This window comes from Centruroides sculpturatus, unplaced genomic scaffold, assembly GCF_000671375.1.
Source record: "Centruroides sculpturatus isolate CEXI.00-Female unplaced genomic scaffold, Cexi_2.0 scaffold2284, whole genome shotgun sequence".
Classification (NCBI taxonomy): domain Eukaryota; kingdom Metazoa; phylum Arthropoda; class Arachnida; order Scorpiones; family Buthidae; genus Centruroides; species Centruroides sculpturatus.
In genome coordinates, this window is record NW_019386379.1 from 1 (window position 1) to 15,082 (window position 15,082).

The window sequence follows — 15,082 nt, forward strand, 5'->3', positions numbered from 1 at the left end:
GTCTAAGCTATAAATTCATAACTCGTTTAACTTATATGCAAATCCAGCTCTGAATATAATAAAATTATTAGAAAACATTTAAAAAATCAAAATAAAATGATTAAACTAGAAATAATTTGCATAAATTATCTATTTTTACATTTAAAAAGTAATGAAAATATTTTTTAAAATTCTCACAATGCCTGTTCTAAATAGTTGTTAATTTTTAATTTATTAACTTTTTTTTTTACAATTCTGATGAGAAATTTAAATGATTATCACAGTGATAAAGTAATTGAATATATTTTTTATAAATTTAAATTCTAGAAAGTGGAAAAACTTAAGTTATAGGCCTATAAAACATTATTACTGAAGAACAATTTAACATTAAACCCTGGATGATATCTAATTTATATATATATACAGTACATACATATATGTTTTTTTCTTATTTTTACTTACACTAACATAATGATTAAAAGGAATAATTGTATAGTAACCCTATTTAGATGAATTGAGATTCAAATCATAAAACCAGTCATCTAGAAAGATGTTTTTCAAGATAGCAGAATGAATGAGAAAAAACTGTAAATGATGATCTGGCTATATGATAATGGTTAAGAAGCCTATTGCATTTGTATTAGGTCTGGAATGAAGCCAAAAAAGTGAATATAACATCATTTGCTTCATGTTACAGAAGCAGAACTTTTAATATTCTTAATTGGATACATTAAAATATTAATAAGAAAATCATATCCTTTATTAAAATGTAAAGAAACAAAGATTAATTTACTTATGAATAAAAATAAATGTTTTCAAACAATTCCTCTATACAAAATTATGTTAAATAGTAGATAGCTTTATAAATTATAAACATTTTATTTTTTTAATCTTTTATGTTGTAGACTTAGCTTAATTATAGGTTTTACTTATTGTTAATTAAAGTATTTAATGAATGATTAATTAATGCATGTTAGGTGTATATTATAAACATTTTTTAAGGAAAAAAAATGAATAAAATTTAATAGATTTAAAAAGATCCTTTTTCCATCTTCTGCAAGTAAATTTATTGTTGTAACCTTATCAGTGACATTTGATAAGTCTGTAAACTCTTTTATAGCAGAAAATCCAACTTGCATAAACAATATAATTTATAGTCGAGTTTATAATGTCATTTAAGAATTAAGATAACGTTAAATACCTTAATAATGTATGTTTTTCTATCAAGCTTATAAAGATTGTAGATATTTTATAATAAATCTTTTCGATAAAAGTTAAGATTAGAATAGAATTTTACTTTTTCAGGTCTAGTTAATAATTTTGAATCTCATGCCGCTTGTATAAAAGGCATTCTTTACAAATTTTAAAGTTAATTTAGAGATTTTTCGATGCCAATTATGTTTAAATTTAAATAAATTTTAAGTTAATTTAATTTGAATTTTTATCTGCATTGTCATATTCAAGTATAGTCGTAAAGGCGGTATCAGGAACAGATCCGTGCGTTAAATTATTTTGTAGAGAAAATAATACACCTTTAAAGAATGTTTGGTTTATTTTTCTTCAATTAACTATTAGAAACATGCCAACAAATAAAATTTATAATAAATACTTATATTATACGTTTATTTAAGTATTTGTTATAAATTTTATACGCTCCTTCTATCTCCTGAAGATGCCTGTATAATATAGCCTATATTTATCTGCATTGCTGTTATAAGTTGTTGGTTAACTCAACAATTGAGATCTTATAATTTTAATAATATAATTATATTAAAATGCAGATTTTGTGTTAATTATAAATTATATTTTAATTTTATAAAATTCTGAAAAGACTTTTAAGGAATTGTTGGAAAAAACTACATATATGGATCTATATAAATTTCTCAAGTTGTTTATAGCTTATCAATGCATAAATACATAAAATTCTAGTTTTTAAAATAGGTTACTGATAAACAAAATCATTTATCATGGCTTAAAATTATATTTTGGTCCTCCTACTTGAAAACATTAATATGTTAGTTGTCTATCTAGTAGACTACTATAAAATCTGTTTTTTTAAAATGCCACATAATATATTTGAATAAAATTATCATATTAATGTAAATTGTTTAATTGATAAAAAATTAATTAAATTTTTATTTTAATTATTTCTGTAAACCTTTCAGAATTAAATATAATTACACTCGAACTTGGTTACAGTTATGACAACAATATATAGATTTCTAGTCATCAAACACAATTAGATTGCTTTCCAAATGAAGTATGAATTTTTAAAAATTTTTATATAAAAGGACACGAAGAACTTTGATCACACTATTATACTAATTCCTTGAAAAATAATATTGTCGAATTAAAATTAATTACAATATTAAAACATCTTTAAATGTTGAGACTCGACTTTTTATTATTATTAAATGGGGAGTTTCGGTATGTTTAATTGAAAGAAAAGAATTTAATTTAGAAGAGTTTGCAAAGAAAGATTACCAATCGACCCACACGATATTATTCTTAACGATATATTAACCTTTGACATAGTGTAACAGCGATTGTATTGCATTATCGATAAACCTCGGCCATCAGATCCTGTTATCAACGTTCTATTGTTTGTTGACATGTTTGATGACGTGGCACACTCCGATTGGTCGATGTTCCGGTCTGGCACGTGCCATCGAATGCACCCTGGTAGTGCCGCAGGCGTTCATCTCTAACCACGGTCGACGAATCAATGAGTTTGGCACGCGTCTAGCCACCACCCTCCTGACTGAAGCCGTCAAAAGACAGTTTCTGTTTCCATCACGATCTAAAACCAATACATTTGACAGTTTTCTATCGATGAAGGCGGACAGGTGATCGAAGAGTGTGGGAAACACTAACCAGCTACGTTCACAAGGTATGTATGCTGTTCTTTCTGAGGGACAAACGTGGGGAGGTGTAGCAGATGTTCCAGCACCTGTCCACAAAGCGGTGGGAAATGGAACTGGAGCCAGCATATGTTACAATGACACGTGGACACGTGGCTGACAGACGAACACTAAACTTTATGTATTTACCACTCGAAATTAATATAATTCTGATAATTAGGAAAATAATATTTCGTACACAATGCTACTTTAATATTTAACATTTTTACCAAGAAAAACAAGATTATATGAATAAATAAAATTGTTTACCTTTACCCATCATCTACGTTTATTCTTAAATATAAATGTATATAATAAAAAAGAAAATAAACATCAAATACCTAACATATCCTGAGATTTCTGATACAAAGTTTAAATGAATATGGAGAACAAAGCTTGTTATAGTAGTGGTTAGCGGTTCTGATTTCAATTGACTTTTAAACATTACAATGGAAACTGTTTGTGATTTTATCTTAACTCAAAATTTATTTTCCTGTAAGAATTTGTGAAAAAATGATTAAAATTAAAGTGAAATTTAAAAAAAATTATGTTATATTTAATTTAAAATATATTATTTATAGGTTGTGAATTAATTAGCATACTCGGCTCATCACTTTAATGTTAATTAATTAGAAAAGTTTTATTTTGGATAATTTAATCAAACTCTAACCGAGTTCGGAAAAGTTGGAGAAGTTTTTTCTTCTATTCCCAAAGGTTTTTAGTTCTGATTAGATTGCTGGAAATGGTTTCTTCGTTCTTTTTTTCTCTCTCCCCTTCAGAAAATAAGTGTTTCCAAATCGATTAGTTTTAATGGAAAGAAGATAAAATATAATTAAATATATATAGTATATATGTGATTATATTTTAATATAGTTAATTGGTAAAATAAATTTGGAATAAATGAAATAATTATCCTTAAAATTTGATTAATTAAAGTAAATTTGAAATAGGAGGAATACAGAAGCCGAAAGAAAGTTAGTCGAACAGGGATTTAGGTTGATGCGAAGATTAAAGCTCAGCCATCTGGCGAGCAAAGAAGCCACGTGCACCCAACTCCCCTGTGTTCTCCTTAATTAGCGAAGGCCTCCTATTTGCTTCTTGATTAGGTGACAGATGTTGAAGGTCAAGCTATACAGAGACAGGTGTAGGCGCATGCGTAACCGAAATCTTTTCCAACCACCCACAGTCAGTAGACAATATGGCGGTAACAGATACGCTCTAATCAAAGCTACTGCAAATAAACACGGGTGAGATTTTATTTCGTCGTTCGGTAATTGTCTTATTACAATATTTTAAAATTTTCACGAAAAACTTAAATCTTATATTAGAATATGGCGCAGTCGGTTTAAAGTACACTCCCCTCGATTCACCTGATCATCCACTTGCTAAGTGATATGTTGGAAAACGTGACAATTTGAATTGGCCAAAAGCCAATTCAAATATCTAACACACACCTGGGCACATTAATCAACAAGGAAATGCGAACAACTGATTCAATTGTTGATAGATGTGAATGATCAAATACTTGGAAACAAGTAGAAATGACCTTTTATCCTTCATTCGTGCCGTTTCCAAAACTGCAGAATCATCCTAGAAATCTCTTACTGCTTTCCAATGTGGAAGCGACATAAAAATAAATAATTGCATTATATTTTTCCTCTTACGTTATATTCTGTCCCAAAATTCTATTTTAATCGCCAGCGTATCAATTAAGCCAAATGTTAAGTCCAGCTTTCATCATCCTGTTTGTGGGTATTTGTTTTACTCGGACTATAATTGAGTAATTTGCAGGAAACTCTCGTTCACAACAAGGCAGTCAGGAAGTGTGGCATACACAGATAGGGGGTAGAGGGTAAAATATTTGTAAACAGGAAACAACCCAATATTTGCCAAGTAAAAGGTTCTAAGTAGACTGTAATTTATACATTTGGGAGAAATAAGTCGACCGTTTGTTTTATTGTTTTTTTAATTTGATAATACGGCCGTATATACGTTTAAGTGCTCGCTAGTTACTTAAAAGTGGTCAAAAATAACCATAAAAAGTCAGAGTTCGCAATAAAACTCTTCTGGCATTGCGTCGAGCTCTTTTGAAAAGCAACCGACCTGTTAATAGTCACTTAAGCAATGGTCATTTTATAAAATGGTTCCTCTTAAAAACTTCACAATGCGCATTGTCATTACTTTAATGTTCTTTCTAAGTACTTAATGCTCTTTTACTATTAAATGGATTGTGATTGAGATAAACTTATTTGTTTTATTTCTAGGCTAATTATAGGCTTAATGTTGACCCCTATCGAGTCCGAAAAGTTATTTTAAAGTTTTTAATCGGCGATTCATTTTTATTGCATTTTTTGCACAATTTTTGGAAAAAATTCCTGTTTCAGTCGGGAATTGCCGAATCTTAGGCGGCGCTCTTTTGACTGACAAGTTTCGTAACTATGGTAACCGACTGACTGACGCCAAGACGATGAATGAATGGCTTCGTGAGCAAGAATGACCTTTTGGCTTAGCTCGCCTGGCAGGTTGAGGAATATTTTTTAACACTTTAAGGTGTTGCAAATCAGTTTAATAGTAGTGAATTTATAACTCTTTCGCAATCCTTATCGGTTAAAAAACGACACGGGATTCAAGATGGAGTCGGACAATATTACGTGTGTATCTTAAATTACGCACGGAGTGGCTAATTACGGCTTTTAAGTAGACAATCTTGCCTGTAAATGCTTTAGCCGGAGGAGAAAATGAAAATTCCTTTTTATCAGGCATTCCTATTAAGGAGCCTCCTATTCGTGCGTCACCCAGCAGGTGGTACGACGGTAGCACCTTCGGCCAGGTGAAGATCAGCAGATGGAACTTTACGTGTTGTATGAGGTTATTTTCATCTGTTCTGTAGTCAACCTGCCTACCGAAGCCTGACTCCAGCTGGCCTGACGTGTGGGAATCTCCCACGGTTACCGACTGCCGAGATTTCACGTGTCCGAGCGTGAGAACCGCCCAATGATTGGCCACCTGCTTCTAAAGCCGGTGCTCCTCCCGGCTCCCTCTTCCGTCCAATAGAATCTCGTATCGTCTACTACGTCACGGCGCCTCCCGTCTGCTCTCCGCCGTGATAATAAGCGAGCTTAACGGGTCGGTTTCACCATTTCTAGCTCGCCCGGAGAACTCGGTGGTTGTATCTCGGATACGCTCTCAGTTTGTCGGATTTTTTCCCCGCAGAATGAAATCACACTGCGATATGTCTATCAAGAACATGGTGAAGAACAACAAAGTCAGGCCTCGCGAACGAGATGTGACTCAGGAAGAGATGCAGTCGTTGCTAGCCAAGTTAAAGGAGCTGGTACCCAATATGCCAAAGAATAAGAAACTGTCTAAGCTGGAAATCATCCAGTATGTGATCGACTACATCGCCGATCTTCAGATTGCTCTGGAAACACATCCTGTTACAAGACCATCTGTTTCGAACAGCAGCCCGGGTCGACAACCATTGGGAATATTATCGCCTTCTACGAACAGCGTTGTCAACACCTGTGCAGCTCAAGAGGTGAGCTTCCTTTTATTTTATTTCCTATTACATCTGCAAACTCTTAAAATATCTTCATTTAAGTACAAAAAATCCCGGAAATTTCTTAAAATCAGGTCAAGACGATAATCGCCGAGTCGTCAGACCTGCTAAACGAGATATAAAAACGGCAATCGCTTCTTTTTTTTTTTTAATTTATTTGTTTTCTAAAGAGGAGTTTTACTTATATTTCGTTCATTATTCTTTCAGGCTAGTCAGACAGAGAAGATACCGAGCCGTCTCGGAGATATGGTAGTAAGCACGCCAAGACCGGTATCTTGTTAGAAAATCACCTTTTTCGAATCTCCACCGCCGTTCGGTGTCCACTGGAATGTCCATTTATAAGGATAAATCCATCTGAACTAGTCTCCTATAGACATTTTTTAAGAGCCACGTAAAGGCTCGACGTCACTTTAGGCTTGTTCACTACTTACTGTGTTCAAAATATTCACTTTTTGAAGATCTCGTAAACACTATTGGTGCGCACGGCATACGAAAACGAAAAAAATACACATATATATATATATATATGAGAAAAAAAAATTAATGCTCCTGCGTTGAAAAAAGTGTTTTTAATTCGCAGTACCTGAGTTTTATGTAAATCTCCCACTTGTGGTAGATGAACGTGCAAAGCAAGCAATGAACGCTAATCTGTGATTGTGTGTTGTAAAAAAATACATTTGTAATTTGTATATTATTTTTCTTGTACATTTTGTATCTATATATATACATATATATATATACTTGTGGTTGGTGATAGCTGTCTCCCCACCCGTTTAATTGTCACAACAGAAAGTTGCATATAAAAAATTTGTGGAGAGTATTGTGATAGTAAATATTGTACCTGCAACATCAGGTTTTTTGTACAGAAATATCTCTGTTTATAAAAAAAAAATTAAAAGCAGAGTATATTAAAGTAATCTATATGGATGAATTTATTGTATTTTTTGTGTTTAGCATCCAATCGGGTCACGGTTGCGGCCTACATCGCGAGCAATTCATTAACGCAGATACTAAAAAGAATAGGTGCCGTGTTGTTCGGTGTACGAAAAAAAAAGGGAAAATTTAATCCGGATACTTTATCTTGTACACTCTTCCGTAGTAATTAGATTTAATCAGTGATTATTACATTATAATAATTATAATTTGTATTGGATTGTCGAGCGAGAAGCGATTACATCGCGTTTTAAAGATGGCGTTTTACATCTGTCGTACGACGTTGTAGGCCACGGAAATGGTAGTAGGTAGCCATTAGTCAAAATTTCTCATTGTAGTCGAACGTGTGAAGTTCAACATTGGCATATGGCAGACGCTACGTAGGTATGCACGTGCGTTGCAGGTGTGATTCTGCAAGGTCAGTGATAGTCCATTTTCCGTCTGCTTTAGGGATAAAGGGAACACGTGTGCGATCATGAGGTAGGGGTGCAGCTACACAAGAGAAAGAGTTGAGATATTCGCTTCTGCTGTCTGGGTTTATATTGTTGTCTGGAACGGTCGGAGACAAAATGTATCGAATTTCTCGAGTGCTATTTAATATAGTGTTTGATTGACAATACCAATTTTTCTACAGAAGCTTTATTGTTGTCCCGTAGATGGTTATCTAGAAAAGTAGTGTGAACGTGAATAGGGTAACATGATTTTTGTGAATATAAACTGGGCTTTCCTTTCGATGCAATCTCGTACTACATAAGCTAGCAGTTAGGAAATACAATAAGGCGTTTCTATCTTCCGCAGGGTGAGATTGCAATAACTAGTTTAGATATCTATTATTTTAATTCAAGGACTTTCTAATTAAAATTATGTACTAAAAAATATTACAAATGCTCGGTAATGGCTACGGTCGATGAATATTAAATAAGAACTGTTTATTGCTTCAAATTTAGATTTGTCATCAAAGCGAATATAGTTTACGAAAGGGAAATATAGTGAAGTAATCGTAATTTAACACCAGAAATTTCAGGAAATAAAACGTTCTGTGTGAATGAACACATTTTGAATGTATGGTGTAGTATGTTTGAATGGTTTGCTGCGAATTGTTGCCAAAAAAAAGTTGTGTAACCGCGTCAATAGATTCGGTTTCCTTTCATTTGCTTGGCGTAGTATCACTGAAATGGCACGAATACCAATATATAACGATGAATATTGATAACATTCGTTCATTCTACCAGAAAACAGAATAAAAACTTCAATTCATCGCCTAGTTGAATTGAGAAGATTTAAAGGTTTTTATTCGATCTATTTAAGTATTAATTAGCACGACTTTTCAATAAGTGCTATTCTTTGTTTTATTTCAACCAATGCTTTATTTATCAGGCCGAGAATATCGACTCGTTATTCATTAAATAAGGATCTAAATAATTGTCGGAATACTTTCAAAATGTGCAAACAAGCTGAATAATGCGATTTTTAAAAAACGCAAATCACTTATTTTCTTAAAAACGTCTTGTTTTTCATATAAACACTATACATAATACTACATATTCTATTTTTATATTGATTTATGAATTTCTGCCATTAATTTTTATCAAAAATAAATAAATTTGTCATTATGCAAACATCTTATAATACATTTTAATGAATCAAAAGTTAATTCATAATTTACACCAACAAAAATAGAGATGTAATTTATATTCTACTCTATTTACTATATAATTTAAAGTAAATTATAATTTAAATATATGCAAAAATAAAATATTAATACGCGTAAAAAAATCTTTTACGTGTCATTATTTATTAAAATAAATTTCTATAATTTTAATAAATATAAGATTGTGTTTTTTTTTTATTAATTTGCTAAGCACAATCATATAAATGATTCGGTTATTTTTAACTAAAATTTTGCATAACAGGTGAGTTCTACTAGACTAAGATGCTTAAGTTGTTTGTAGAAAAAAAAAAAAAAGTGGAATGAATGATAACGACTCGAGTCTTAGCCTACATAATATAAGCTCGTATTTTGTTATTTTCTCTTATTGTTAGTGTCACGTTGTTGAAGATAAGGCTACATTAAAAGCAAATGGCTGCAATAGTGCCGTTGTTAAGAACCATCACTGATGCAAGAGATTGCGCGGCTCAGAAGATTGCAGGTGGTTGAGAGTCACGCTTAAGTTCCCCTTATTCGTGCCAGATTGTCGTCCATATGAGTCAAAATAATCCCTGCTCGACTTGGCTTTTATTCCGGTTCACTTTTTTTTAATGTTAAATTAACAATTACGCGTTAAATCTTAACCATATAATTCTCTAGAATAACACGAATAATTTAAAGACATTTTTAAGTGAAATTTTGATTTTCTTTTTAATGAAATATATAAAAAGGATTAACTTAAAATATAGTTTGTATAGAAGAATTAAGGCTAATATTCTTTAAAAATTACAGGTGCATATCCTTTCTGCGGTGCCTTTTTTTATATTATTATTGTAGTTAAGTTTAACTTCAGTAAAAATTACAGGTTATTTTGTTGTAGAGTATCAATAAAGATTTGTTAAAAGATAAAGATTTCGATTATCTACAACCAAAAAAACAGGAGTTTTATTGGTCAGAAAACACACGAAAATAAAATAATAAACTGAAATTGCGTAAATAAATTTCATAAAAAGTAGCCTAATTAAGTTGAATGATAAACTTTTAATTATTTGTTTATTACTTCGATGTTGATTTGTACTTTATATTTTAAAAAAACTTTTTTGTTGGCGCTTATTTAATGTAGCAATTTGCACTTATCAGACCGAATCCCACGAAATATTTCATACATATTTCACAACAATTATAGCTTTGTTATATCCTGAGGTATATAAGTCGCTATTATAAAAACCGCAACCAGCATTTATTTAAAAACTTGTGATGTTTACGTTCTTTAAGATGTCACCTGAAATATTTATTGCTTAGAAATCGTTAGCATTCATAAAAAAGTAACATATCTATCTCAATCTAGTCTGTAATTGCAAAGAAGCGTGTTGCACCTGCAACACTTCTTTTGCCTGGGGTTGCCATCGTACTATTGCACCAAACCACCTGATAAACTTGGAAAATATAAATAGCGCACCAATGGAAATAAACAGAAATTCAACACTTTAGTATATTCGGCAGTAAATTAGCCCTACCCATTAATTTCCCGGAGGACGAGATTTTGTCTGTCTATCAAAAATCGTGGACCGGAACAACAACGTCGCCCACTGAATGGATAGACGAACCTATCTTTAACCAGATGAAGGTATTTTCCTTTCCACCAATCATGCCGTGGATGGCCAAGCGTGGAGAACTACGTGTCACGCTACCACGTGAGCAGGTGCATCGCCCTCTCATACCCGCTAAAAGCACCAGGTGTGCCCTGACTAGGAGGGTACGGTATGGCCAACTGCTAACTCGAGTCGTCTAATTGGATGTCTGGGAGTTGTTGGACGACGACACGAAGAGTTGAATGAAAAGTGGGATGGATTCGGTGGTCAAGGTCCACTCGAGTGCCGGTTATATCCAGTGGGTCCAGACTTCAAATTATATTAGCGCTAGATTCTGAAATAACAAAAGGCAAAGATTCTCTTCTCTCGTTTAAATGAATGACAGAAAAAAAAGGTTTCTCGACCGTAACAAATATCGAAAATCTGCATTTGCAACGTGACTCGATGGAAATATTATTTTAACCTATTCGGGTGCAATGCAGTTGAAACCATACGCGGCTACCATACATATAAACAGATTTTTTACATATATATATGGTTATATTTTGCGTATGTCTATAAAATGCGAGTATAAAAAAATTTAAATTTCACCTTGTTGCAATGGGGATTTCACCACGAAGCGTAAGGCAAGAGATTTCGTATAAAATTCTGGTAAATTGTGATCTAAATTGAAGCGATTCATATGCCTTTTCATATATATATTTAAGAAAATGATTTGTAGGAATAGACCTAAAAAATGACGTTTACTAATTTTCTGGGCATTCGATCCTCAGGTAATGCAAACTAATGAAGAAAAACAAAGACACGGACAAATCTATCCGAAATAAAACAACGTCTAGTTTTTACCTTAATAACCAAAATAAGATTTCACTTTATCATTGTCAAATTTGCAAGATTTTGTTTTTAGTCGACACTTCGGCGCAAACTTATCACTGGATCTATATTAAGAGCTCGGACTTATCTTAAGTTAATTCATTGTACGGTTTAAAAAAAACGCGACAGAACAGATATGAATTAATGTTTAAAGCAGAGGAAAGAAAAAAAATTTAAACAACAAAAACAAGAATTTGTGGTATTAATGCTTTTGGCAATTTCACGGGCCATTTCACTTACTCTCAGCTATGCATATTCAATTACTATTATCTTGTCATTTGACAAACTTAGTGAAATTCTTCATTATTTTCAATTAAATTCTTATGTTTATTTGAAATAATAATAATAATAATAATAAAGGCTTTTATATTTTATTAAGTAAAATAATAAAACTTTAATAATAATATTTTATCGCTTATACTTTAAGGTTTACTTACCTATCGCGCCGTACAATGTTTAATTTAGTATCTTTACAATAAAAATTCCATTATTTTAATTAATATAAGTTATAGAACGACATTAACGGGATTTAATGTTTATAAAAATAACAAATAGCTTCGGGTGTTTTATTAAAAATTCTCCTTTAGGGAAGGAAAATAAAGTAGGATGCAGGATTCAGGAATTGACCCGAGTGACATTAAACTGTAAACGTCATTGTTTTTTTTAATCGAGCCGAAAAAACAAAGAAGAAATAAATAAATATAAGACAAAATTGTTGATTTTTTTTAAAGAAACATCTCTCGAATTGAATAATAAAAAAGTTATTTATCTTAGAATTTATTTATAAAATTTACATTTTACTAAATTATCTTGACGAATATTGGAATTTCTACTTTAATTAGATTTTATGTAAATGTTGTAATTTTAAACCTTCATTTCCGTTAAGTTTAGTATTCAATACGCACCTACATTTATGATACGATTTCAAAGTACAGAGAAAATTTAATAAAATTTTGCTGCCACAATAAATTAATTTATACGAAATTTTACTGTTATGTTTTTTGATTTTTCTGTATAAAATACAAGAAAAATATAATCTTTAGACTTTTCGGAATGGATTTTAAATTATAAAATATCTGTAATTTAATAGGAGTATTGTATAATTTAATCCTAATATAATGTGGAAAGTTTGAAAAGAATTTAGATTATTTGACATTGTAGCTGTATAAATTGATGTAATTATGGAATTAAAACGTTAAAAGATTGTAAAATTATATAAATAATTTATCAAATATTTCAAGATACATCATTTTCCATTAGAAAATTATATTGTTAATCTCCTGTGAGAATAATTGATTGCAAGTCTTTTGTTGACAGAGTAGCATCTTTAAAGTAGATAGGCCAAATTAAACATCTGTTACTTTTCGTTAATTATCAATTTAACCGTTGTTTATTACAATTTGTAAGTCATTTTGAAAGAAAATATAACATTTAAGGAACATTTATTTTTTAAAAACATGGCAATACACAAAACGTCTATCGAGTGACAATCGTTTCCGAATCATAGGCCACATCTTATGTATCTTTTAATAGGCTTTTTAATCTCCAAAAGCATTGTGTGCGGGGACAGGTGAATGTACGCTTCGCCATTACAATAGAACAGATATGGAAGGTGCACGAACCTCCCTCCCCCCGGTGCAATACACCGTGACTTTACATTGGAAAATTTGAATCAGGTGTAGCATGCACTCACTCACTCGAGCTGAATTTTGACAGCCTTTTATTCAATATTGCTGTACCTTATCGAATATTGAAGCTAAAGTATATACAGAGCCTACATTTTATATTATCTAAACATATATTGACCCCATTCATCGTTTCTAGGCCATATCAACGAAGCACTTATGGTAATAACTTATTATACATAGAGGTTAAATCCCCCAAGTTTTTAATATTAATAAATTAATATTTTAAACTTTTACATAAAGTTTATTGTTGTTTTCAATAGGGATATAGCCTACACTTAAATGTATTATTATATGCTAAAATATGAATCGATTACTTCTTGAATTTTAATACGTACAGAAGTATTGAGCCCATAAATGGGCTAAAAATACATTAATAAATTATGTTTCTGTCTCTCTACTCTTACACACATAGCTTAAATTTTCTATTTTGGAGGACAGCGTGGAACAAACAGTCACTTAAGGATTTTATCTTCCTGTACAAATCATTCAAAATAACCTCGCAATATCAAACAATTGTAATGTTTTCTCTTATAAAACAATAGGTAATAAATAATAATAATAAGTAAACATACTCCCTCTTGCATTAATTTTATAAAATACTTGAAAATAATCAAAGAGATCTCATTACAAAAAAACCTATCATATTTGCAAGGCGACCTTGTATGAAATTAGGACGAAAATGTTGTTATCCAGTATCAGAAATGCTATTGTGCAGGGCCTATTCATTGTTATCGAGTTCGGAGCAATGTACACCGAGTAATTGGATTTTCATCTATTGATATTTCTTATAGGCCTTCATCAAATTTCTTTTCTTCGCCATTAACATGGAACTTAATCAAAGAATATATGACCTCACCTTGTAACGAATATCAATCGTTTATTCCTTGTAAAGATTCCTTTTTCTGAAAGTTTACTAATTATTAAGGATTTTTTTTAATTAAATACGGAATAAAATTGGATAATTTATTTAATTTGATTCTATATTTTTATGATCTGTCAACTTATAAGTTCATTTACAGAAGAGTTTCTTCGTCACATCTCTCCAAGAAGCTACCGGAATGAATTCGTCTCGGAATTAATAAAGAGTTTAATTGTTTAATTAATTAAACTGTAATTTAAATAACGTAATTGTACATTTTGAAAATATTCTAAACGTGGATTTCTAAGGCGCTCTTTTAAACGAAAACTTTGAAAACACATTCTAAATCATGCTATAAAATTAGTCTTTCAGGCCTTACAGAATTATTTAAAATGTCTTTTAAAAATATTTAACATTTTATATCAATAAATCTTAATATTCAAAGAAAATCCTTAGTATAATTTTTATAATTTTACAAGATTTATATCATTTTATGCTAAAAATTATCTTACAAATGACAGAAATATGAACAGCTTAATGCATTTTCTTAAATATTTTAGAATTTACGTGTTTATAAATTATTTTTGTCTGTTAAATATGTAGAAAATAAGCTTAAAATATTACAAAAATATTGATCATAACTTATATATTTTATTCTATCAACAAATCAATTTAGAATATATGTGTCGTAGTAATCTACAGATCCGACTAATACTTCTACATTTCATTATGGTATATTACTTTTACCATTTTTTTTTAAATATTAATGGTTTCAATATTGATCACATTGAGTAAATCAACACCACGTGAACACGTTAATCTCCAGAGAATGTGTTTTATGACCGTTTCCTACAATACAGATCAATTGAAACAATTCCATCCAATACAGCATTAAATTAGCAAGAGAATCTTTAAATTATGCAATATTTAAATTCATATATAGTAAATTTAATATTGAAATGAATAGTTTATCACATTCTTTGCAGTATATACAAAGAACTTTGGTTAAAAAGATAATTTTTCATGTTTATGTCTCGGTGTAAAGGAACAT

General features: G+C 30.9%; 1 protein-coding gene across 1 annotated transcript; it reads left to right on the plus strand.

The window, feature by feature from the left end:
• The first annotated feature begins 2,718 nt into the window (after positions 1-2,718).
• Positions 2,719-7,369, plus strand: LOC111614755 (DNA-binding protein inhibitor ID-2-like). The gene is made up of 3 exons (XM_023356123.1): positions 2,719-2,869; positions 6,093-6,417; positions 6,646-7,369. Exons 2-3 carry the CDS (start codon positions 6,094-6,096, stop codon positions 6,718-6,720), a joined length of 399 nt encoding a protein of 132 aa, XP_023211891.1. The 5' UTR covers positions 2,719-2,869; position 6,093; the 3' UTR covers positions 6,721-7,369.
• The last annotated feature ends 7,713 nt before the right edge of the window (positions 7,370-15,082 follow it).